Source organism: Syzygium oleosum, unplaced genomic scaffold, assembly GCF_021117445.2.
Source record: "Syzygium oleosum isolate NSW1041296 unplaced genomic scaffold, Sole_v2.1 Sole_v2.31, whole genome shotgun sequence".
In the NCBI taxonomy this organism is placed as follows: domain Eukaryota; kingdom Viridiplantae; phylum Streptophyta; class Magnoliopsida; order Myrtales; family Myrtaceae; genus Syzygium; species Syzygium oleosum.
This window is the reverse complement of record NW_026607515.1, coordinates 35,318-58,552: the sequence shown is the minus strand read 5'-3', so window position 1 is coordinate 58,552 and position 23,235 is coordinate 35,318. Positions and strand designations below refer to the sequence as shown.

At 43.5% G+C, this 23,235-nt stretch overlaps 3 protein-coding genes and 1 non-coding gene across 6 annotated transcripts; 3 read left to right on the top strand and 1 right to left on the bottom strand.

The window, feature by feature from the left end:
• Nucleotides 1-22: 22 nt before the first annotated feature.
• On the top strand, nucleotides 23-108 carry TRNAM-CAU (transfer RNA methionine (anticodon CAU)). The gene is given in 2 exon segments: nucleotides 23-60; nucleotides 73-108. It is a non-coding gene; the product is annotated as a tRNA-Met (tRNA).
• A 1,612-nt stretch (nucleotides 109-1,720) lies between these two features.
• LOC115686118 (uncharacterized calcium-binding protein At1g02270) lies at nucleotides 1,721-6,985 on the bottom strand. 3 transcript variants are annotated; one of them, XM_056304351.1, is made up of 11 exons: nucleotides 6,560-6,985; nucleotides 6,289-6,393; nucleotides 6,035-6,140; nucleotides 5,000-5,220; nucleotides 4,807-4,883; nucleotides 4,601-4,709; nucleotides 4,376-4,501; nucleotides 3,381-3,491; nucleotides 3,166-3,273; nucleotides 2,748-2,830; nucleotides 2,583-2,631 (listed from the first exon to the last, which is right to left on the bottom strand). In XM_056304351.1, the coding sequence occupies exons 1-10, from the start codon at nucleotides 6,710-6,712 to the stop codon at nucleotides 2,765-2,767; spliced, it is 1,182 nt and encodes a 393-aa protein (XP_056160326.1). In that variant the 5' UTR covers nucleotides 6,713-6,985; the 3' UTR covers nucleotides 2,583-2,631; nucleotides 2,748-2,764. The 3 variants fall into 3 exon arrangements, with proteins under 3 accessions (XP_030467170.2, XP_030467172.2, XP_056160326.1); XM_030611310.2 differs by lacking the exon at nucleotides 2,748-2,830 and having other exon boundaries at nucleotides 1,721-2,631; XM_030611312.2 differs by lacking the exon at nucleotides 2,748-2,830 and having other exon boundaries at nucleotides 1,721-2,631; nucleotides 5,000-5,227; nucleotides 6,560-6,701.
• Nucleotides 6,986-14,329: 7,344 nt separating this feature from the next.
• On the top strand, nucleotides 14,330-16,184 carry LOC115669428 (60S ribosomal protein L9-1-like). The gene is made up of 3 exons (XM_056304126.1): nucleotides 14,330-14,771; nucleotides 15,709-15,831; nucleotides 15,924-16,184. Exons 1-3 carry the CDS (start codon nucleotides 14,397-14,399, stop codon nucleotides 16,008-16,010), a joined length of 585 nt encoding a protein of 194 aa, XP_056160101.1. The 5' UTR covers nucleotides 14,330-14,396; the 3' UTR covers nucleotides 16,011-16,184.
• A 2,149-nt stretch (nucleotides 16,185-18,333) lies between these two features.
• Nucleotides 18,334-22,522, top strand: LOC115667708 (uncharacterized). The gene is made up of 9 exons (XM_030589264.2): nucleotides 18,334-18,811; nucleotides 19,099-19,342; nucleotides 19,450-19,599; nucleotides 19,977-20,034; nucleotides 20,125-20,217; nucleotides 20,516-20,614; nucleotides 21,032-21,123; nucleotides 21,749-21,808; nucleotides 21,916-22,522. Exons 1-9 carry the CDS (start codon nucleotides 18,552-18,554, stop codon nucleotides 22,198-22,200), a joined length of 1,341 nt encoding a protein of 446 aa, XP_030445124.1. The 5' UTR covers nucleotides 18,334-18,551; the 3' UTR covers nucleotides 22,201-22,522.
• Nucleotides 22,523-23,235: the final 713 nt, after the last annotated feature.

The window sequence follows — 23,235 nt, the reverse complement described above, 5'->3', positions numbered from 1 at the left end:
GGAGGATGAAAGTACAGCAAAAGGGGTGGTGGCGCAGTTGGCTAGCGCGTAGGTCTCATAGCTTTAAGAGTTATCCTGAGGTCGAGAGTTCGAGCCTCTCTCACCCCATTCCCTTCTCCTGTTTTGTTTTTCCTTTGCTTTTTTCTTCATCGGTTAAAAAAAAACAAACATAATTATGTTTCTGTTTTGCTCACGTTAATTGGCGACGTTTTTCAGGCGATCCTCTCCCGCTCACCAACATCTGATCTGAGGTTTTTTTCACCTCAACTTGGATGCATAACTCCGAAGATGCAATTTTCGAAATAAATATGGGAAGCGTTCGTTGGAAGTCTTAAAACTTATCATGAATTGTCATAAAAATGAAATTAAGTTCTTAAACTTACAAAAAGTGCAACGAAGTTCTATAAAACTTGTCAAATTGGTTTAATCGAGTCATAAAGTTAACACCGTCTGAATTACTAACGGAAAATTATTGGCACACGCTGATGTGGCTTATTTCAATATTCTCTCTCCCACACGACGATGACATGGCTAAATTATGAAACATAAGACTTAAACAACATTGTTTTTGCCCAAATTAAGTTTTAATATTAATTTTATTTAAATAAAATTTAAAAATAAGCTAAATGATTTTGTTATTTTTTTTAAGAGGAGAAGTCAGGGGAGGGCTGCAAGCCGGCAAGCCCTTGTCGCCGCCGCCGCCCCACCATCACCAGGAGGGGCCGGCAAGGGTGGGGGATGGCCGGTGGTGGTCGCCGAGCCCCGACCAATGGCTTGTAGGCCCTCGCCTTGCCGATGGCAAGCGAGGGCCTACAGGCCTTCCCCTAGACTAGGTGAGGGTCATCGGCTCTCGCCCAGACCTGTCCGAGGGCACCACTAGCGGCCGACCTCCGCTAATGGCGGCCCTTGAACAGGTTTGGGAGAGGGCCGAGGACCCTCGCCCGATCTGGGGAAGGGTCGCGAGCCCTCACCTGCCGTAGGCGAGGGTTGCCGGCCCCTGGCCGAAGACTAGCGGCAAGGGCTTGTAGCCCTCCCCGACTGCTTTCTCCTCCTCCTTCTTTTTTTTATTTAAATATTTAGCTTATTTTCAAATTTTAATTTACATAAAATGTGTAAAAAGTAATTTAAAAAAAGAGCCACATCATCACCGCGGAAAATAGAAAAAATAATACCAAAAAAGTCACGTCAGCATTTTTTATTAGCCAAATTAAATGGAGTTAACGAAAGCGACTCAATTGAATTAATTTGATAAGTTTTAAAACTTTCAATATCCCAATAAATAATTTGGCCAAAGTGAGACAAGGCTTCTGGAACGTAAAAGAGTCAAATGGAGCTTACGCAGCAAATTCAAAAAGAGTGCTCGACGCACACACTCTGACTAAGCCGATGCCCACTTCTCGTCATCTTGGTCTTCGGGGGCTCGGAAGCTTTGTCAAACCATCCTTATCCTAATAATCATCCGTTAGAAAAAGATGACGTCGCTTGTGGGGCGTTTTACACTTCGTCGAGCCTCGCAACTGTAGTGGCGCGTAGAAGTCACAAATGCATGGTGATCGAAATAGGAATGAGGAATTACAAGCTCTCGTGAATACTTGTATCTGTCAATGAGGACATTACTTTGCCCGAAAACGATTGAACTTGCTGTGATCTACACACGCATATCTCAGAAAACGATTGAATTTGCTGTGAAAACACATGTAGCTCCACTGATCCGAATCCATGTATTGAATGATCCCTCGGCCGCCCTCTGTATATTCACTTATTCAGCATTATCACGACAATGTTTCTGTACAATTACAATCTGCTGTAGTCAGCCAGAGCAAAACTCTCTCGCGACATAGAACAAAAAGAAGAAAACAAAAATTCCCTAAATCTCTCGTGTACAGACTGCGTATCATCTGTGGAATGTACATCTATCTACTTCTCTGGATTTTTCATGTCTCTCTCCTTCCTTCTTTCACTGCTTCTATTAGCTTCCCCAAAATTGCATCGACACCCGAGGGAGCAAAACCCCAAAGGCTTAAGATTCAAGTATAGCTACTCTCGAAAAATAAGTGGGTATAGGAAGTCATGGAGCAAAAATGTGCCTAAACACTAGGACCGATAAAGATGGTGAAAATAATCTGAAATATGGGTGAGGGAAATGACAAAACTGAAATGAGCTTCTCACGGTATCCCTTAGTCCACTCATGGCATGGGTCTGATGAGATGCTTATGGATGGCAAAGAATACCGTGATCGTGTCATAATTATACCTCAGCATTGGGAGAATGTAACAATACGCCAACTCAAGTTGTGAGCTAGACCAAGATCTTTCTGCTCTTACTGGAGCTCGAGACCATATCTTCTTCTTTGCTTTGGACCCTAGATCCAAGGAGCCAGATGCACCAGATAAGCGTCAGGGTATTAACTGTGAGCACGGCATTTTTATAGGTGACAACACCACAGTAAGTCGAGCGTGATCGGAGAGGGAATAGTCTTCAGGCCACCTTCCTTTCTCCACTTCAGGCGGGAACAGAACTGCATTTTTCACACTGAAACCGATTGTTTGCTCCTGACAACCTTTTCCATCTTCAAACTCGCTTTTCTCTTCCGTCTTTTGTTCTGACCAAGAGGGGTTCCAGATTCGTTGCTGCATCACCATGTTTATCATAAATAATGCATTTGAAAACAAGGCAGTAAGACATTCATTTTGATAGGACATAGTTTTAGACACATTAAATTCACTGAGCATAGTCATTAATAGACCTGCTCATTGGGTGGGCTCATGCCCAAACCTCCTCAGCTCCTGCCCAGGCCGCCCCCAAGGGAAAAACATGGGCAGGCCAGGTCTGTACAATATTAGTGTTTACAAAGTAAAGTTATTAGTAACACATAAATCTCTTTTAACCAACATATATGAGGGGGGGGGACTGTTGATCAGGTCTCGTCATCAAGCAAACACCGTCGCAAGCAAAAGCTCTTTCAATTATTCTCACAAGCAGGCAACGATTGTGTAAAATAGTGGGCTAAAAGCAAATAAAACAGTGGATCCTGCTAACACCAAATTGAAGAAAGCAAGGAATATGTGGATTCTAAAGATGAGAACAAATCCAGAGGCTTGTTTCTCCAAGAAAGAACACATGGATGTTACTAATTCCATTAAGTTGATAAGAATCTGATTTACCTGAAACTCTTCAAAAGTGACAAAACCTTTGCCATCGATATCTGCTTGGACCCATAAGTCCTTTGTCTCTTCAGCACTAAGCCCATGGCTGGGGTCAGTCAATTTGAGCTACCAAAAAGTAGACAACTATTAGACTACTATAGGTCTCATTGACATGCCTGTGAAACAGTCTAAAAGTACTAAACACCAGTTCTATTAAAAATAACATGCCCTACCTGTCTAAGTGCTTCACAGAAACCCAAGTAGTTGATATAATCACCAGGATTATCAGCCTTGAGAAACGCAAAAGCCCCTTTTTCTGTCGGCGAAGCTCTCCTCAGTAAATACTGAGACAAAAGAAAGCTCGTGGTCAGTAACACAAAAGTAAAGCGATTAGCTTTAATGCACGATGGTTGAGATCTGAAAAGGAAGATCAATCTACATTAACAAGTAATAGCTACTTTGATAGTGAAGATTCTAATCCTGAGAAAACTTACTTTTACTTGATCAGTTGATATATCAGAGTTGTTGAATATAAATGGATGGTGTTCAGTTAGCTAAGAACTGTATACATTACAAGGCCCAACATGAAATATTATTGAATATAAAAAAATGCTTCAACCTCAAAAATGAAATCCCTCTACAATCACAAGGCACTGTTTTAGCTATAGACCAATCATAGGTGCACTAAGTTAACAAAAGAATATTCACGATAGCTATGTGATTTAATACTTCTGTCATACTTTCAAAAAAGCATCTGCATGACCACAATTGGAAAAAAAAAAAAAAAATAGTTAGGTCAAGTCAACAAAACACAAAATCAAAGTCATAAACCATTCTAAGGTTGGAATCAGACGAGGATATGTGCAGCATTAGTAAAGAAGAAAGACGCACAGATCCTCGATATAACATAAATCTCCATGTGTGTATTTTTAGGATCCTGTCTCTTATGATAGAAATGATATCAAAATATAATCGTCAATGCCAGACAATGAATCCTAGCATGTTGAGGAAAGAGCAGAAGCTTAAACGTAAATTAATGGACAAGACATCTTCGACATGCATCGAATGGCTGTAAGGATAGTGGCAGTTCAGCTCAGTAGGAGATACCACAGGATATAGATAAAATCAAACATCTTAAACTATTTATGACAACGTACAACAGCATCATATATATGCAAGTAATTGTGAGTGATTCATAGGAGTCCATAGGTTAAACTGGAAAACTTACCTTGAACATGCCAAACACGGTCTCAATCCAACTTGTCTTTAGTAATTTTCTATAGCTGTTAGGATTGAGGAGCCATATAAAATCTACACCACAGATATTTCCTCGATGATTCCTGTGGCTAACCCACTGAACAACAAAAAGGAAAACATGAATCAATAAGCAGAGAGAATGCGGTAAAATAAGTAAATAAACAGAAGTTCAGAGCTAAATTTTGGTCTAAAGAACCTTGTGCGCATCTGCATCAGTGTACTGGTGAGCAGTATCATAGGAGGAAACAAACCCCTGAGACCTAAGGAACTTATAAACATGGCCGCGTTTACTTCCATTCCAGTCGCTGTGAAAAGTGGGCACAAGATGAAGGATACAAAGATCAACACAACTTCTAAGAAAGATGTTTAACTCTCCGGAAGTGAAACCACGAACTAATTTACCCGCAGAGTATTATCGGCAAGGAATTCAGGTTGTTTTCTTTCTGATATGATTCCACAGATTGCAAGATATTGTACACCTGTTACCCAAGATAGTAAAGGAATCTTGAGCTGAGACATGACTGCTAATGGGACCGGTAGAAAACCGATAAAATTATAGCAGGTGACTAGATTAGCAGAAGAGAAAAATATTTACCTGATGAAGTCGTACTATACAGAGACTAGAGTCATGAGGAAATAATAAGTGGGTGTTGACAATGAGCATTTCTTGCCGAACATCATTGCTTCGGCACTCTGGGAAGGGCGCAACTAGTTCAACGTGTAATAACTGAGCAACCCGATCTCCGCAATCATAGAAAAGGAGCTCCCTATATTTTATAACTCTAAAATAGTCTCTGCGAACAGCAATCAGCAATCCTGCAGACTCCAGTAATTGTATCACAAGTCAAAAGCAAATAACAAAATGTCAGATGAATGAATAGCCCTGACTATATTCCCCAGCATTGCACCAAAATTTAACTGCAGCAGAGCCGCCACTTTGCAAACTTTAATCATCCCATCATCCTTATCGCGATTAATAATCATTGAAATTTTTGGCCACTTTCGATCCGAGATTGAATGATTCAACCATAGAAATATTACTCAGGGAACAGATGAGAGTTGGTAGGGCCAACCACCAAACCACCCAAACATATGAAAATCTCCCAATCACTGTGCATGCCTTATGCATAGTTAGCCACTACCAAGACTCCAAATCACATCCAAATCCCTTTTTTCCAACGATAAACTTAAGAAACACATCTGATTATGTGTATGAAGCTAGTGATTCCTTAACAAAATCCTAATCTGTCCCTTCCTGCATATTCCACAACAACCAGATCAGACTCACCTTTTGCTTTCCTGGATCTTTAAGATCACATCAATTTTCCGGTTGATATAAGCTCATCAAAAGTTACTTTTCCAGCAACGAAGAATCTCAAGCTCGTTACCAAACAACAGTAAAAGCAGGAAAGCAGTAATTTTCTCTATACGCTATCTAGAAATTCAAGTCCCCTTTACGAAACAACACAGTCAATACGGACCCTTAAGTACTTCGAACCAAATGTTCGATCAACACATTGTGGTGCTACCTCGAAAAAGTGCTTAAAGTTCAAGAACCGAACAAGAGTCCGATTAGAACTCGCGCAGAAACGAATAGAAAAACCTTCAACTTGTAAATTAGGCAACCTACCATCTCCGCGGTTGTTGGTCCGCGCAAGCTTGAAACTGATGTAACCAGCATCCCCCAGCCTCTTCTCGTACATGTTGACGAGCTCTTCATTGCCGACCCAGAACTCCTGCAGACATTTCCAAATGAAGAACCCAAAAATTAAAAAAAAAAAAAGGCCATTTTTAACGCATCGATGCCCGCATAAAAATCTCCACGACCTCCCAATACGGATTCACTCCAATCAAAACGACGGTCGAATGGACGAGAAACACGACCTGAAGGCAAATGATGGACGACCTCTCATCCAACAACCAATCCAATATCCGATGATTCCTGCCGAGCCAATACGCTCTGCAATCACTTTCGCGACAGCTCGGATCCTGCGTCCACCGCGGCATCGGAAAAGAGCACGGAAAAAACCAAGCGTCACTCCAAAAACTCAGCCAAAAACAAGTAACCAAAAAGCTCGGATCCCCAGCACATAAAACTAAAACCGAATCGAACAGAGAGAGAACGAACAAATTTGCGGACGACAAGGAGACGGACCTTGAGGTTCAAACGCTTGTAGATAGGGGCGAGGATGTTGAAGGTGGTGCAGGTAATGCAAGGGTGCTGGCGATCGCCGACCGACGACGCGATCGCGTAGCTCCCGATCCGGGACACCCTCCCCTTCATCTTGCTCCTCCTCTCCTTCCTCATCGCTCCCCTCCGATTCCAGGGACCGCGCGCAACGAAAATCCTCCCGAAAAAACTCACACACCGCGACGAAACGACGGAGAAACGACGGGGGGCAATGCGATTTCGACGACGAGCGCGAGGGGGTCCGTCCGCTTCGAAGACGCCAAGGAGAGAGCGAGCGCGCTTTTGCTCCCCCGCGGTTGGTGGCTGGTGACGGAGGGAGCAGGAGGTTCGATTTTCGTTCGCCCCCCCTCCTTTCCTTTTTATAGAGACGGGGGGCGGTGGTGGCGGTGGTGGTGGTGGCAGGCGACGGGTAACGGGCGTGGCCGGTGAACGGGGGAATGGCGGGTTCGATTTTGAAGGCGATGGTGGGTGGTGGTGGTGGGGGGAAAGGGAAATAAGTAAAACGGAATTTTAACCGGTACCGGCGGTCTCTCTCGCCTCCTCCTCTAACACCTGCTGGCGATCCGCGAAACGGCCAACTTTTCTTTTTGTGCGGTTGTCGTTGCGCTCTTTTTCCTCTGTTTTTTTTTTCTTTTTCTTTTTCTTCCTCTGTTTTTCTTTTTTCGCGCGTGGCCTTTCCAATTTATAAGCTGCGGGGAGAGAGAGGGGGAGATAGTAGGCCGCGTGCTGCGCGGCGACGTCGTTCTTGGATTCCGCGGTGGATGTTTTCTGGCGTCGGATGGGCGCGGGGTGCTGTGTGGATGGCGAAGTAGAGGCGAAACCAGAAATGTTTGGATTTTGCTTTTCGGGAAACAAAAATAAATTGGACATATTCGATTTAGAGATGGAATAAATTTTGGGCCAATACACAACGTGGTCCCTCGATTTTCGATTTGTTCGTTGTGAACCTTGAACCTTAGCCTAATGTCCAATATTGTCCTTCATAAACTTTTGGTACATATTCAAATTAGTTCTTAGACTATGTGAAAATGATCGATGTTGTCCTTAAACTTAAATTAATGGAATGACAACATTGAACATTTTTATACAGTCTAGGGACTAGTTTGAACTTGTAACAAAAGTTCAGGAATGACAATATTGAATATTTTCATATAGTTTAAGGACTGGTCTTTTTTCTTTGTTTTTGGTCGAACGAGGGACTAGTCTGAACATATATAAAAAGTTCATAAAGGACGACATTGAACATTTTCATATAATCAAAGGATTAGTCTAACATGTATCAAAAGTTCAGGAATAACAATATTAAATATTTTCATATAGTCTAAGGACTAGTTTGAACACGTACCAAAATTTACGGATCATATTAAACAAATTGAAATTTTAGGAACCATATTGCAAGTTAGGTCAGAGTTCATAGATCATTTGTATCATTTTTCTTTGGTAGATTTATCTTTATTTTGGCTATCTTCATTTGGATAGGCTGCCTTCATTAAGCGTTTTCTTTTATACTGGGGGTATTCAATTTTAGAAAATGATACGAGACGTTCGATTCGCCATATTAAGTGGTTTATTTTTTCCCATAAGTGGCCATCCCATCATTTTATGCATTATTTGTTAAATGATATTTTTATAGCAAGGAGGCGCATGAGTGGATTGATATCGGCCCAATACATTGCTTGTGATTTATCACATCCGTCGACCTATATTTTTATATTCAATTTATCATCATCATCGATTAGTAATCCCATCGCAATCACGCGTGCCAATTTTAAGAACATAAAAGTTCCGAATCATTCTAGTTATTACATTAAATGAACTGATGAGATATTTGATGAATTTATCACATAAGAAGCAAAGATACTTGAATAGAAACATTGTAATTCGTACAAGCAAAGTTGATCTGGGATCAATTCATGACGACCAACGACACATAAGACCGCATTCATGTCTCGAAGAATCAAATTTCACGTTGTCCTTAATGAGAACACGTCTAAGCAATTACCCTCGATACTTCGGGGGCCTGTCTTGGATCTTTAATAGTGGTTATTGAAGGTACCTCACCAAAGCAGGAGAACCTTACGCTTCCGACTGGGATCGCCCCGCTTATCTAGATATATACACTTGGCAAACTGACAAGACTGCGTTCCTTATTTTAACGTGTCAATGCCCGCACACTCTATTCTCTCTCTGTCGGGAATATCCCGAGTTTAATTTCCCAAAATTCGGACAAAGTAACTTAAGGACATGGTCAGGTCAAGTCGGAGCGATATCTTTCAAAATGGAAAATGAAATTATAGCAAAATAACGCCAGCGATTGCTTTGGATCTATTATCAAAGGGGGAAAATGAAGAAAAGGGGGGGAGGGGGTTGGAAAAAGCACATCGGACGGTCGGATGGCGTGCAAAGAACGCACGGTCCAGGCTCGCCTGTTCCCGCGGTGACGTGACGCGCTCGATCTCACGGCCACACACACGCATCTTCGAGGGTAGGCAAGTGGCTGGAGAAATTACTGCGGCGGAAAAATACTATAATCGGGAGGAAAACGAGACACGATGGGGACAGAGCCATGGCCGTGTCGAGTAAAATAATGCGCGCAGAGAAAAAAGACAATGCCCCAAAAGCTCCTTCGAAAGTGGCAAAATCATTGCGAAAGAGCGCATCCCACTCCGGGGAAAAAGATTGCTGTCCCTGTCGACCCGGATGGGTTCCTGATTTTAACGGGCCGCGAAAATGCAGAGCTTAACTCATGTCGCGACGCTGGCTCGATGGGGGTAAAAGATATCATGCATTGTGGTAGTTTGTAAGGGTGAGCATAGTTCTAAGGTAGAACTTGATGGAAATGTGTCAAGTTCCAAGTAGTTCCAAAGTATACATGATAGATTTCAAGTTTTCAAGTAGGTGGAACCTGGAACCTATAATAGGTTTTTTTGTTGTTGGTATATGCGGTATTCCATGACGTTCGGTAATGAGTATATAATTTGAAACCATTAGTCTGAGACTTTTACTTTGTTAATATTTCATATTCTTTATGTGTCTGAATATATATTGTGGTCGGTGGATATTAGCAGCAAGTGGTTGTCATTAAAGTAATCATTCATTACAATCGTTCAATGACAATAGAGGTCGAACTTAGGTAAACCCTGGAATCGATATTGAAACATATGACATGATAGGTTTCGGGTTCCAAGAAATGAGGAACATGTTTTAACGGATAGATTTCAGGTTCCAGGTGGAATTTGTACGGAACCTAAAATCACTCATCCCTAGTAGCTTGACATGTAGAACCGCCATGCAATTTATTTAGTGACCCCCGACCAGACCGGAAGGTTTTTCCTCAAGAAGGACGTGAAGCATCGACAGTGCATGCATGAACGCGAATCAGCATCGAACAAGAAAAACCAGTGGCATATACCGCTTTGGCTTGTGGACCAAACGCCAACCACATTTCAACTTTCGTGCTAAAACTTGTGGGCTCGTTTTCTTTTCTTTCTATGAATAATTTCCGAAAGGAATATATGCCCATAACCAAGTTGATTATCTTTCTAGGCCTAAAATTGTTGGATATGATGATCTCGCAAATTCTGGATCTCGCGATATGACTTGGAAAGAGACCGGAACAAAAGAGAAAGATCTTGCTTTTCTGACCTCCTGAAAAGGATTAGTTCTTTATCAACTTGGCAAGCCCCGGTAAGGTTCTTCCGCCTTCGGATCGAATTAAACCACATGCTCCACCGGTCGTACGGTCCTCCCGTTCGATTCCTTTTAATTTTCGTCTTTGCATCGAGAGAGGATGCGATCAGATCAAGATGAGTGGGAGGGTTCGCTGCAAATCTGGTAAATCCTGTTCGAATCTTTGGTCCGTGCATGTGACCCGACTCGAAGCACATGTGATTTTTACAAGAAGCGAATTGCGGGCTTTTCTTCTATTTTAGTGAACCGAAACAGTTCTTAGAAAAGAGTTTTTCTTAATCATAACCAAGAAAAAACGAGAGGTTGTATTTTGCAATACTCCGCTAGGTAATCCGTGATATAATCAAGTCAAAAATGAGATTTTTCTCACTTTTTGACTTTCTGAATTTTACCCTTACATTGCTCGGTGCCTTTTAAAGAAGTTCACCCAATTTAATTCTACGATCTAATTTATTCTTCTCATCAAATAACCTTGTTCAAAGGCTACTAAATTGGCGAAAGCGTCAGCAATAGAGAACTACTCACTACCTAAAAAAAGACAAATTGCTCAAGTTTATTTACGAAACTTGCACGGCGCGCATCGGTTCTAGTATCCCTTTAAACAAAGTCACATTAAAAATGGTAAGACTCGAAACTAGTCGAAACCATTCGGGAAGCAGTTCGAAAAATAATAGATTTTCTAAAACTATATAGCACCTTAGAGTGATGAAGAAGAAGTTGCAAGATGCTATGGTCAAGAAGTGTATATCAAGAACGTTACTTACAAAAGTTGAAACACCCTCGTTTTCACATCGGTCGTACCTCCTTTCTTCCCTTCACTTTTGGCAAAAAAACCAAAAGAGATGAAAAGATTGGCGGGTAAGGTCAAAGGCATCATAGCAACCCGTGCATCATTTTTATCTGAAAATGGAAATCAACGGGACCCAAAAAACAGCAAAAGAACGAATTTCAATTGTATTTTCTGAAAACGGATCGGTTATTCCTTTTCTATTTCTCGTTAAAAATTGGGTTAATATCATGAAAAACCCTATATCTGTGATAAATTTATCTCGAATTAATTTTTTAACCACAAAAAATTCCAAACTAATACATCCGTGATAAATTTACCCTCCATTAATTTCATTTAAATTTGCTCTTCAAATTTCTGAGTTGGATGACACATGACAGTTAACGGGTGTACCAATTTGGGATTTTACCATTCGTTTTTTTTTTTGTTCTAGTGTAATAGTATATGATTTTTCGTGGTATTCATATAATTTAACGGAGGGTAAATTTATCACAAACGTACCGATTTGGGGTTTTTTGTGGTAAAAAAATTAGTTTGGGGTAAATTTATCACAAGTTTTTCAATTCGGGGTTTTTGGTAGTCAAAAAGTTAGTTTTGGGGAAATTTATCACGGGTATATCGGTTTAAAGTTTTTCGTAATATTAACTCATAAAAATTAAACCGTAGAGCTCTCCTCATTTTTTTTTTCGATAGTACCGAGTCCGAGACCAGAAACGAAGCGGGATTCACTTCACGGGCTCGAGAGACGGAGGCGGCGTGCATATAACGATCCGAGACACATCGAGACTGGGGCCGGTGCCCGGGCTTGACCTTCTCTCTTTGTGAGCATATCTACGCGTTCAAGTCCACGATTCAAAAGCGCTTCAGCTCCGTGCAAAATGCAACGCTCATCGGAAAGATTCACATCCACACAAAAAGCTCAAAGAGAAACGACGCGGGTGTTTCGCCAAGACGCCATGACCGCGCTCCAGAAACCGAGAATAACAACGCAAGTGTCCCTCAATTTCATCGAACGAAAAGAAGAACAAATTCTCAGAAAGATGTTGCCAACAGGGAAGTGTGAAGATAGAGAAACATCGAACATGACAACGAATATGACAACGTGGTTGTCCCTCACTTTCCTCGAAATGAAAAGGAGGGGTGATGGAAGAATCAAAGTACTCCGAAGGGTCTTTTGTGCAAAATGAAGGGAAAAGATGGAGGAACCCACGACCTAACTTGCTCGGAAATATCCTCCTTCTTGATCGAGCCGAAGCGGAAATCGGGACCGACGCCGCGATGGCCCGGGAAAATATCTTCGATTCACGTAGCTCGTGCTTTTGCGCGGATTGTTGTTAAGCATTGAAGCATGAAGAAGTGTTTCGCCGAAAATGGTCGTCAACGAGAGACCTTTTTACTAAAATTGGTTCTTCGGTTTATATTTAAGAGGAGACGAGTTCCATGGCGATTCCAGGTAGGAGTTTTACTGAATCACGAGGAACTTATCTTCGTCGGAATTTAATCGACGACAAAGTACATAACACTTTGTCAGAATTTAATAGACGACAAAGTGCGATGACGAGGATACAACGTCGAAATTTAATCGACGACGATGATATCCGAAACTACGACTAAGATACACGCTGGAATCTAATTGACGATGAAGTATCTCGTACTATGACTTAAGTACGAAAATTGAAAGATATTTAAATTAACGGATATTTTTTTGGTGTCACGTCTCGTAGAGAACACATGGGACTCGATTTATCGATTAAATTTCAAATCCGATAAAGACATTACTAATATTTCGTCAAAATCCGATTAATCTGTCCTATGTTATGTCACGTCACGCCACGTCGTGTCATGTCAGCATTGTAATAGTCAAGTACGACATTTTGCCAGCCATTTGTTACCTCTTTTTTTTTTTGGTGCCTCAACCACGTCTTTTCTAACATAGATAGGTCAATGACTCCTTTTTTTTAGACGGTTCAACTAATGGTCATACGCACAGAAAGAAACCTATCTAATTCGCACTGAAGTCCAGGTGGCCAGCAAGCCGTGCCTCGTGGCTGCGCAAAGAGCTGAAAGGTCACCGGCATTGCAATTATGTCTCGAACTCAACTACCTAAAAAACATCCCTATGAAGAATCCGACCAAATATCATCGTTTTGAACGTGCGATGTTTCTAGTGTCGGGTGCTTCTAGATTGCCAGCAGGTACGGCATGGAGATCTCTATCCACGACGGGGTCAGATACTCCTGTGAAGCTATGTTGTACCTATCTATCCATGAAATGTCATTTGGTAGATCTAAATGCAATTAGATGGTAGAGTATACCTGACCAATTTCGCATGCCAATTGAGTTCTAATCCGGGGTTCGAAATAATTAATCAATGCACGAGCTAGAAGAGTGCGATGAGCATGCGGCTTAATTTTTTTTTTTTATGTTTTTTGGTGTTTGATACCATTCAAAGTCAATTACATGAAAAATTGGGGCATTAGCTTGTATTCGAGAATGAAGAGTTGCCTAAGTCAGCTTAATAGCGCCCGACTTTGTCTATAACTTTTGAAGGTTGGCAATTGGACGCCGGATAAACAATCCCGTTGCTTATCATAGGTTAAAATAAGAAGGAAAGAGAGAATCCAAACAGACTCTCGATTCGTTCCATCTCGTTATTGCCAAAGTATTTTGAATCCAATTCATCGTGCCAACAGTTTGTTTGTATAAGCAATAGGTTAGAATTTGTGAAGTCGGTAATCATGTCAGTTTTATGCTAGTCGTGGCCCAGTAGTGCCGGATTCGAGTTTGACTCGACGAACCCGTGTGCCGTTCAAATCGTACTCTCATGTTGTATCAAGATCTACCGACGGCTCTACTAATTTTTTTTTCGTGTCATCGGTTCGCGCGTAATTATATACCATTCGAGTTCATGGCAGTTTCGATGAGGCCCATATTATCGAATCGCCCAAGCCCAATTCATAGTCCCTAGCTCCATAATGGGCCCAACAACCCAAAATCCGGACCCAAAAGCACGAACAGGCCCATCAAATTCCGGACTTCACGCTCTCCTTCAGAGAGAGATGGGTCTATTGGGCATGGGCCGGGCCGGGCCCGGCACAAAAAACCTTCGGGCCTGGCGTTCGGGCCCAATTTACCCGACGTCCGGCCCAATTTCGATCTTCAAGGCTTTCTCTCTCCACGAGCAGAAAAGGCCTCTATAAATACCAGTCGCTCTCCAACTCGCTAGGGTTTTGACGCGAACCAAACCTAGTCTCTCTCTCAGCCGCTCGGTTTTCGCAGAGCTGCCGTCCGCCGCCGGCCCCGTCCCCTTACGAAGCAGCGAAGATGAAGACGATCCTGTCGTCGGAGACCATGGACATCCCCGACGGCGTCACCATCAAGGTGAACGCGAAGGTGATCGAGGTGGAGGGCCCCCGCGGCAAGCTCACCCGCAACTTCAAGCACCTCAACCTCGACTTCCAGCTCATCAAGGACGAGGAGACCGGCAAGAGGAAGCTCAAGATCGAGGCCTGGTTCGGCACCCGGAAGACCTCCGCCTCCATCCGGACGGCCCTCAGCCACGTCGAGAACCTCATCACCGGCGTCACCAGGGGCTACAGGTACAAGATGCGCTTCGTGTACGCTCACTTCCCCATCAACGCCAGCATCCAGAACTCGAACAGGTCCATCGAGATTCGCAACTTCTTGGGCGAGAAGAAGGTGAGAGATCCTGTTTTTTTTTTATATTTATTAATAGTTCATTTGAAAGCGAGAGTCAGTCTCATGGTGAAGATTGGGCGATTGGCTGATATTATGTGATCGTCGCTTTCGCTGCCTTTGCGACGTTTTGCCAATCTATCTTATGCTGTTGTTATTGTCCAAATGTCTTTTATTTTGCGAGTTTTGTTATTTTGATAGAGGGAATGCATGACAAAGGAGCAGTTGGTTGTGTTGTTCTCTAGTTGGCTTACGTAAGTGCATTAGCTCTCGTTGAGAGCTTGTTGGTTGGAGTGTGATATGCATTGATGGGTTTGAAATCAGTGTGAATGGTTGGTTGATTGTGAAATTTTAGTGAATCCGATCGGCACTGGATAGTCTTGTATTGATTTTCGATGGTCTATGGATCGAAGTATCTATTCTTGTGAAGGGTGTGGAGATCTGTATCCGTTGTGAGACTCTTGTATAGTTCAAAAGTTGGATCAGTGTGGTGTTTGTTCGAATGTGTCAATAGAAATGCTCGAAATCTAAATTCTTTTCTCTGCATGTGAACAGCCTCAGGTAGTTAGGAGACTTAGAGATAGCTTGTGGCTGTTCTGTTCGTCCTCTTGATCATTGTTTATGCAGCAAGTATATGTAGTTTATAATGCTTTCAATTGATTGAGATCAGAAGGTTGCCTTTGTGCCTATTAGCTTCTGCTGTTTCTGGACTGATGTGATGGATGAGTTTGTAACAAATCGGTATAGCACTGTGCTATATGTTTACTGAATGGAGACTGCTGATACTTTAGCTTTCCGATTTGGACTTGTGTTCTGATATCAAGTTTCCCCGGAACGAATCACTTGATGATTTTGCCCTCCCCATTGTTTTTTACTTTTACTAATGTAGTGGGTCTAGATGAAACTGAAAATAATCCTTTTCCTTATCCGTTTTACTCAGGTGAGGAAGGTCGATATGCTTGAAGGAGTATCTGTGGTCCGTTCCGAGAAGGTGAAGGATGAACTGGTCGTGGATGGGAATGACATTGAGCTTGTTTCCCGATCTTGCGCCCTCATAAACCAGGTACTCCCTACACTCTTCATTTTCCTTACATACTGACCGACGCACGTGATGGTGCTCTTGCTGAGATTGTATTTCTGTGTGTCTTGCAACAGAAATGCCATGTGAAGAACAAGGACATTAGGAAGTTCCTCGATGGTATTTATGTCAGCGAGAAGGGAACCATCCTCGAGGAAGAATGATGAATGAAGTATTAGCAGCGTTCGGTGTCAAGTTTTACACCTTTATGTCTTTTTATCCGTTTGATATGCTTCTTAAGGATGATTTAGCAGACTCCGATGATCCTGTTGAGGATGAGATTTGCAATTTTGTGCTATGGGAGTTTCTATGCCTACACTTTGGTGTTTCTTCGGTTCTTTCTCTTGTTTTCAACTATGTTGCAGTTCCTAATGTTATAAGCTTACATTATGTCGCAAAGCCTGTTTTGGAGGTGCCGGGAGCTGCGAGGAACTCCGTGCCTATGTCTTCTTGAGCACGAAATGCGGAAGCAAATGTATGTCCTGAATTTGCGCGATTGAGTATGTTGGGCGGAGCGGGAACTTCAATAAAACTAGCATCGGTTTACTGCGAATTTAGGTTATTTGATTTGGGAAAATTTTGTGACAAAGGAAGATGCTTTTCATGGAAATTATTCTTATTTTCGAGGAAGAAGATTTTCCCTTTTTTGGGTTAATGAGTTTATTTTCCTTAATTTAAAGATGGATGTTTTCTTTGATGGTAGATGGGTTTTTTAGTTGGCTAATTGTTTTCAACAAATCAAATGTAGGAAAGTTCGGCAAATGTGAGAGTACGAAAAACTAATTCGTAGAGAATTATTTCACTCAAACACACAAAGCAATAGGTAGGTTTGCTTATATAATTAAGGGAAAAAGCCACCAAAAATCCCAAACTTTGTCATCTGTGACACATTTACCCCGAACTTTTTTTTGTGACACCAAAAATCCCGAACTTTGCTTTTGTGACACATTTACCCCAATGTATTTAGTCCATGGGCATTTTCGTCTTTTCTGCTTTTTCTTTTTTTTTTTCTTTCCGTGAGGGGGCCTCGCCGGCGTCCGGCGAGGGTCGCCCTCACGGATCCCCGAGGGGGCTTCGCCGGCGTCGGCGAGGGCGCCTCGCCGGATCCCGCGAGGGGCCCTCGCCGGCGTCCCGGCGAGGGCGGCCGCTCGCAGGCTCAGCGAGGTCGACCCTCGCCCGACGCCGGCGAGGGTCGACCTCGCCAGGACGGCGAGGGCCGCCTCGCTCGCCCAGCGAGGCGGACCTCGCCCGACGCCGGCGAGGGTCGCCCTCGCTCGGGCGAGCGAGGGCGACCCTCGCCGGCGTCGGCGAGGTCCGCCTCGCTCTAGGCGAGCGAGGCGGCCCTCGCCCGATCTCGGCGAGGTCGACCCTCGCCGGCGTCCGGCGAGGGTCGACCTCGCCTCGAGCCTGGCGAGGGCCGCCGCGCCGCCCGGCGAGGCGACCCTCGCCGGCGTGGGTGAGGTCCGCCCTCGCCCGGGCGAGCGAGGGCGGCCCTCGCCGATCCGGGCGAGGTCGACCTCGCCGGCGTCGAGCGAGGGCGCCCCTCGCGGATCCGGCGGGCGGCCCTCGCCCGACTCAGCGAGGTCGACCCTCGCCCGACGCCGGCGAGGGTCGACCTCGCCAGATCGGCGAGGGCGCCCTCGCTCGCCTGTGCAAGGGCGAACCTCGCCCGACTCAAGCGAGGTCGACCGCCGCTGCGTCGGCGAGGGTCGACCTCGCTCGAGCCTGGCGAGGGCCGCCCTCGCTGCCCAGCGAGGCGAACCTCGCCCGACGCCGGCGAGGGCCCCCGCCGGATCCGGCGAGGAGGCTCGCCACAGCCGGCGAGGCCCTCACGGAAGGGAAAAAAAAAAAAAAAAAAAAAGAAAAGCGAGAAAGACGAAAATGCCCATGGACTAAATACATTGGGGTAAATGTGCACAAAAAGAAAGCCGGGATTTTGGTGTCACAAAAAAAAGTTCGGGGTAAATGTGTCACAGATGGCAAAGTTTGGGATTTTTGGTGATTTTTCCCCTATAATTAAAGATCAAAATTAGGACATTCTTTGAAATCAAGAGATACTTTTAATCTTCTCAATAAAATCGACTTGGGTAAAATTGTTTAAGGGGCAAGTAAATCATAATGTTATCATTGCCCAAGAGCTCTATTCTAAGTTTAGGATTTAGCCTAAACGACATAAGATCAACCGGACATTATTACTACGTACGGCTCCTCGCTCAATTCTTTGGAGATTCTTTCTTTCATTCTAGAATCTCCTCCATCCTATTACTACTTTTCACGCGTGAACTGAACACTTTTCATTTTAAATCATTCTCAAATTCAAGCACGATCTAATAATAAAAAGACCCGGCAATCGAACTCTTTTTCGAAACTACTTCATATGCTGAATTGTTTGACAAGAAATCATACGGGTCGACCCAACTTCTTCCCACAATGCTACATTATGTGGTGTGAACTATGAAGAAGAGATTCCTTACACTCTCTCAACTGCCCATCTTTGACCCAAAAGAAACAAAAGAAAAACTACCCCATCTTTTGCATTTTTGCTTGGAGAGGAAGAAGGAAGAAGACGGTGGTTTTACTAGGGCTTTACCAAAAGCCCCCTTCACATGAAACCGGTGGACCAACCTCTCCTTCTCCTTCCTCTCCAAATTCCGACAGCCATCGCCAATTCAGCACCCGCCAGAGCAGAGTAGAGAGAAGGCGAAATGAACCGCATGCTCCGAAGCCCTGGTTCCCTCGGGCACGCCCTGAGATCTCTCCAGCTCCTCCGCGAGCCCTCCGCCGCGGCCGCTTCAGCTCGCGCTCTCTCCACCGCTCCCTCGTTCCTCAGGCCCCCCTCCTCCGCCGCCGCTGCCCTCCGCCTCCCGCCGCGCCACCGCCCGCTGCCACCTCTCCTCCCCCCGTCGCCGCCGTTCATCGCGACCTCCGTCCGGCATCTCCGCGTCGGCCGCGACCCCAGCACCGGGTAATTGCGCTTAGTTCCCTCCATAACTTTTAGGTCGGTGTAGCCGTTTTCGGGTAATGCGATGCTGCTAGTGCCGTGGAAATCGCGCGCCGGTAGCCATTTCGAATGCTCTGGATTCGGTGGATTTTGGAAGCTTACTTACTATTGCCTTAAATTGCGCCTTTGGCGTTTGGATTAGCGGATGGGACGCGACTCTGTATTTTTGTGCATTCGAATGTTGGAATCGTTTGGTTTCCGATGGTGTCTTCTTTCTAGTGTTGTGAAAATTTGAACTTGGGGTTTTGCAGATACGAGATAACGCCTCCGGTGAATTGGGGGGTAAGGATCGTGCCGCAACAGCGGGCTTTCGTGATCGAGCGGTTCGGCAAGTATGTGAAAACCCTAACTTCGGGAATCCATTTCTTGATTCCACTCGTTGATCGAATAGCTTACGTGCATTCACTCAAGGAAGAGGCGATTCCTATCCCGGACCAGTCTGCTATCACTAAAGACAATGTCAGCATTTTGATCGACGGAGTGCTTTACGTTAAGGTATAATAATCATGGATTTTCAGCTGCGTTTTGTGTCTTCTCATGGGATGCTTCATTTTTTGGTATATCTAGATATGAAGGTGCTGAATAGGGTGGGGTTTTCGCAGATTGTGGATCCGTACAATGCATCTTATGGCGTTGAGAATCCTATATATGCAGTTATTCAGCTAGCTCAGACGACGATGCGTAGTGAGCTTGGGAAAATAACACTTGACAAGACATTCGAGGAGCGGGACACGCTTAATGAAAAGATAGTGGTGAGTTCTGCTTCTGTGGACTCTACCGGTGCCTAGTCCTTCTAAGCTAAGTTGTAGATAGTATAAGTCACCTCAGTTTTCTTAGTTCTGGCTGAGTTTAAGCCTTTTCTAAACAGCTCCATCTGTCTACGTGTTTTCCGTCGTTGGAGTCCCGTCTGCATCTGTCTGTTCTTCTCTATGTTTATGTCCCGTCTCTGCTATGGTTGTTAGCATGTTTTTCTTCTCATTGATTGGATAATGCCCATGGAGTATTAGAGACGAATAGTCATGACAGATCTAATCCAAAATTTGAAATTACATTATTGTATACTTAGATGGTAAAGCCACGAGAACAAGAATGAAAGCTGTTTCTTTATGAGGTGACTACATTTTTACAGGAGTCCATTAACGTGGCTGCTCTAGACTGGGGTTTGAAATGTCTTCGTTATGAAATACGTAAGTTGCAGCCTGTCCAAATTTGTTATTGCGGTCATTCAACTCTTCAGAGAATCTCTTAAATATGCTTATCTGTGCTTTCTTTTTTAGGGGACATATCTCCTCCTCGTGGTGTGAGGCAAGCTATGGAGATGCAAGCAGAAGCTGAGCGTAAGAAAAGAGCTCAAATCCTGGAGTCTGAAGGTGATGTAGTCATGTATTCTAAGTGTTTATATTTAGTAGACGTGTGATGATAAGCTATAATAGTTGTTTTGTTTCATCGTTACCGAGTCTGTGGTCATTCTAGTCAATGTGCATACTTGCTCGGTAATTACTAGCATCATTACTTCATTGCCAACTGCTATTATTTACCATGATACTTCCGCTTGGGGTCAGCTCTATATTCTGACCATCCTGTTTTTGGTATCTGCTTTCCCCTTGTTGGATGAAAAATCTGAGCAGATCGTCATATCAGTTAACTGATTCTTTTAATGTTTAACAGGAGAAAGACAATCAAACATCAATATTGCGGATGGTAAAAAGAGTGCTGTAATCCTAGAGTCAGAAGCTGCAAAGATGGATCAAGTTAATAGAGCACATGGTCCGTTGAACTTTGTTCATAATCTTGTATTTTCTACACTGCTAGAATTTTTCGATAATCTGCGGTTTGTTGGATGCAATGCTTCATTTGAAAGCTGCTTCAAGTAGAGAAACTTATGTTCTGTTCAGAGGAGAAAGTAACTTGCAGGAACTGATGAAATTGTCAGTTAAGGGCCTTTTTTATCTTGTTGTAAACTTTGGCTTTCTAGTTGTGGAATTGACGAATCCTTTGCATGAAATTGTAATAGGCAGAGGACATAATATCAGTAGTGTCATTTTTATAAGCGCTTATCTAGCCAATTGGTAGGAAATACCTTGCATTATGCCTATTTTCAGCGTTATATGTAGGGTGTAGTTTTATACTCAATTGCATAGGTGGGTTCTCTCTATTACATTCTTCTCCTTTTCATATCAACAGGAGAAGCAGAAGCCATCCTTGCTAGGGCACAAGCAACAGCAAAAGGAATTGTTCTGGTATCCGATGCTCTTAAGGAGACTGGAGGTGTTGAAGTAAGCTTTTCTCTTGAATTACAGGTTTTCAAGTGTTGTTGATGCAGAAATTTCATCAATGAGCAATGATACTACAAGTAATGATCACTTTCACACACTTAAGTGGCAAGTGTTTTCTCCATTCTCTGAGGATTTTAAACGTGGAAGGTTCTTCTTACAAACCATGGTAGTCTTGTGCTCTATCTATGCCATTTACTTTCAACTTTCAAGAGGAAAACATTAGTGCAGCAGGCAGATGGTCTTGAAACGTTATGATGGGTTCAACTGTTAGCAATCAAGTCAAGTGAGCTTTAAAGAAATGACTAGATATATAGGGTAGCATCGGTGAGGAAAGATTTGCAAAAAGCCTAAAAGGTGGGAAGAACATAGCTGTAGAAGAAAATGAATGGAAAGTTATTTTTAAAGAAAATGAAGTGTGTAACTTGCATGATCTGATGGAATGGATCATGTTGTCAGAGGTTTCTCCACTAAAAATGGGCCTTTCTATGGATCTTCGCAGGCATTGTCATTATTGATTCTGTGAAATAATGGAACGTATGTTATTTACTTTTTATTGAGAGGATGAAGCTTATCAAATTACAGTTTGACTTCCCTCATTTGGTGTACACCTCTACTTTGAATGCAGGCAGCTAGTTTGAGGATTGCTGAACAATATATCCATGCCTTTGGAAACATTGCCAAAGAGGTAAATGATTTGAAGTTTGTGTTTGATTACATATTCCCCACAAATAACTTAGTATTGCACAGGTTACGATTCTGATGTATTCTCATTATAACCTCTATTTACATCAGGGCACAACATTGTTGCTTCCTAGCTCCACTGCCAATCCAGCTCACATGATGGCACAAGCTTTGACAATGTACAAAAGCCTCATTGGCAATGTCTCAGGGGATGCTCCAGGTGGAGGCTCTTCATCTCAGTTGACTGGAAGCTCACATGACAACCCTTCCTCGGGAGAGGCTGCGGACAAGATTCCCATGATTTCTAGAAGAGAGAGTACGGAACAGCATGAGCCAACATTTTCACTTCAAAGTCCTCTGAAGGAGAGTAGAAGTAATCGCGCAGGACAATTTTGAAAAGAGAACATAGTTTTTCCTGCAAAACTGTTGCGGCTGATGCTCCCCTGTTTCCGGTTTCTCATTTCCTCGCAGCAAGTCAAAACCAGTTTTGAACTGTATTTTGCGCAAAGAAGGTTGCATTTGCTTTTGAGAAATTAGGATCTTCTTCAGACGACCAACTGCACATTTCCTTTTGGAGGTGATGGATTTTGTTCTACAAATTGCCCTTCTATCTACCGAGGTGGACTTTATACTGAAGAAATTGAAGTCATTTTTCCCATTAACTGTGATGTATGTCCTCATTTGGTCAATAAAGCCCACATTCTGCAGTTGCAAGTAACTGGTGTTCATCTTTTGGTTTTAGCTCATCAAAATTCCTGCAACTTTATTCTTCTCGTGCGTACAATCGGTCAAAAGAACTTCCTGGGCCGGTTGAATGTGCTTCCACGGGCCATGTCGAGTCCCACTTTTGGTGGAGTCAAAGGGAAGCTATTTTGCCTAATTCGATCCATTGCCAAAATGAATTTTGAATATATTCGTTTTGATGATTAAAGTCGTGTTTTACGTTTAGGAGTTCTAATACCAAGTGGTCTCGAGTAGAAGCAGCTGCATTTTCATGAATTTATCACGATTTTTTTTTTTTTTGGGAGACATCTGTTTTCTTGCCAAGATAAAGAACCAGAGCAAGCCGTGGAGTGGGGGCAAGAGCGTTGGCCATCTTCGGCTGTGCGGACAGGGATTGGCCGCTCGATACGATTACAGAGTAGTCCAAGTGCAAGCGAGCCTGCGAGTCATCTATGTGATCCGGGTAAAGCGGACAAGAACAAGAACATGCACAGCGTCGATTGTGCCTGGCAAAGCTTCCTTAGCAATCGGAGTTGATTCTGTCTGATCTCATGTGCTCGGTGCTCATAGTCCTCTCCATCGCTCTTATCTGGTGCACAGGGCACTTCCTCTATCCTTCCTATCTCCTGCTAAGGATCTTGAGACAATCATCTGTTCAAACTTGACTTCAAGGTGACGTCGAGGTCGAGCGTATCACACCGATGAGCA

Coding starts and splice junctions, on each gene's coding strand:
- LOC115667708 (XM_030589264.2), top strand. CDS start 18,552: ATGAACCGCATGCTCCGAAGCCCTGGTTCCCTCGGGCACGCCCTGAGA. Junction 20,615..21,031: donor TCAAGTTAATAGAGCACATG/GTCCGTTGAACT, acceptor TCATATCAACAG/GAGAAGCAGAAGCCATCCTT. Junction 21,809..21,915: donor TTGGAAACATTGCCAAAGAG/GTAAATGATTTG, acceptor TATTTACATCAG/GGCACAACATTGTTGCTTCC.
- LOC115686118 (XM_030611310.2), bottom strand. CDS start 6,712: ATGAGGAAGGAGAGGAGGAGCAAGATGAAGGGGAGGGTGTCCCGGATC. Junction 4,502..4,600: donor CTGATGCAGATGCGCACAAG/GTTCTTTAGACC, acceptor TTTGTTGTTCAG/TGGGTTAGCCACAGGAATCA. Junction 3,274..3,380: donor TCTGTGAAGCACTTAGACAG/GTAGGGCATGTT, acceptor ACTTTTTGGTAG/CTCAAATTGACTGACCCCAG.
- LOC115669428 (XM_056304126.1), top strand. CDS start 14,397: ATGAAGACGATCCTGTCGTCGGAGACCATGGACATCCCCGACGGCGTC. Junction 14,772..15,708: donor ACTTCTTGGGCGAGAAGAAG/GTGAGAGATCCT, acceptor CGTTTTACTCAG/GTGAGGAAGGTCGATATGCT. Junction 15,832..15,923: donor CTTGCGCCCTCATAAACCAG/GTACTCCCTACA, acceptor GTCTTGCAACAG/AAATGCCATGTGAAGAACAA.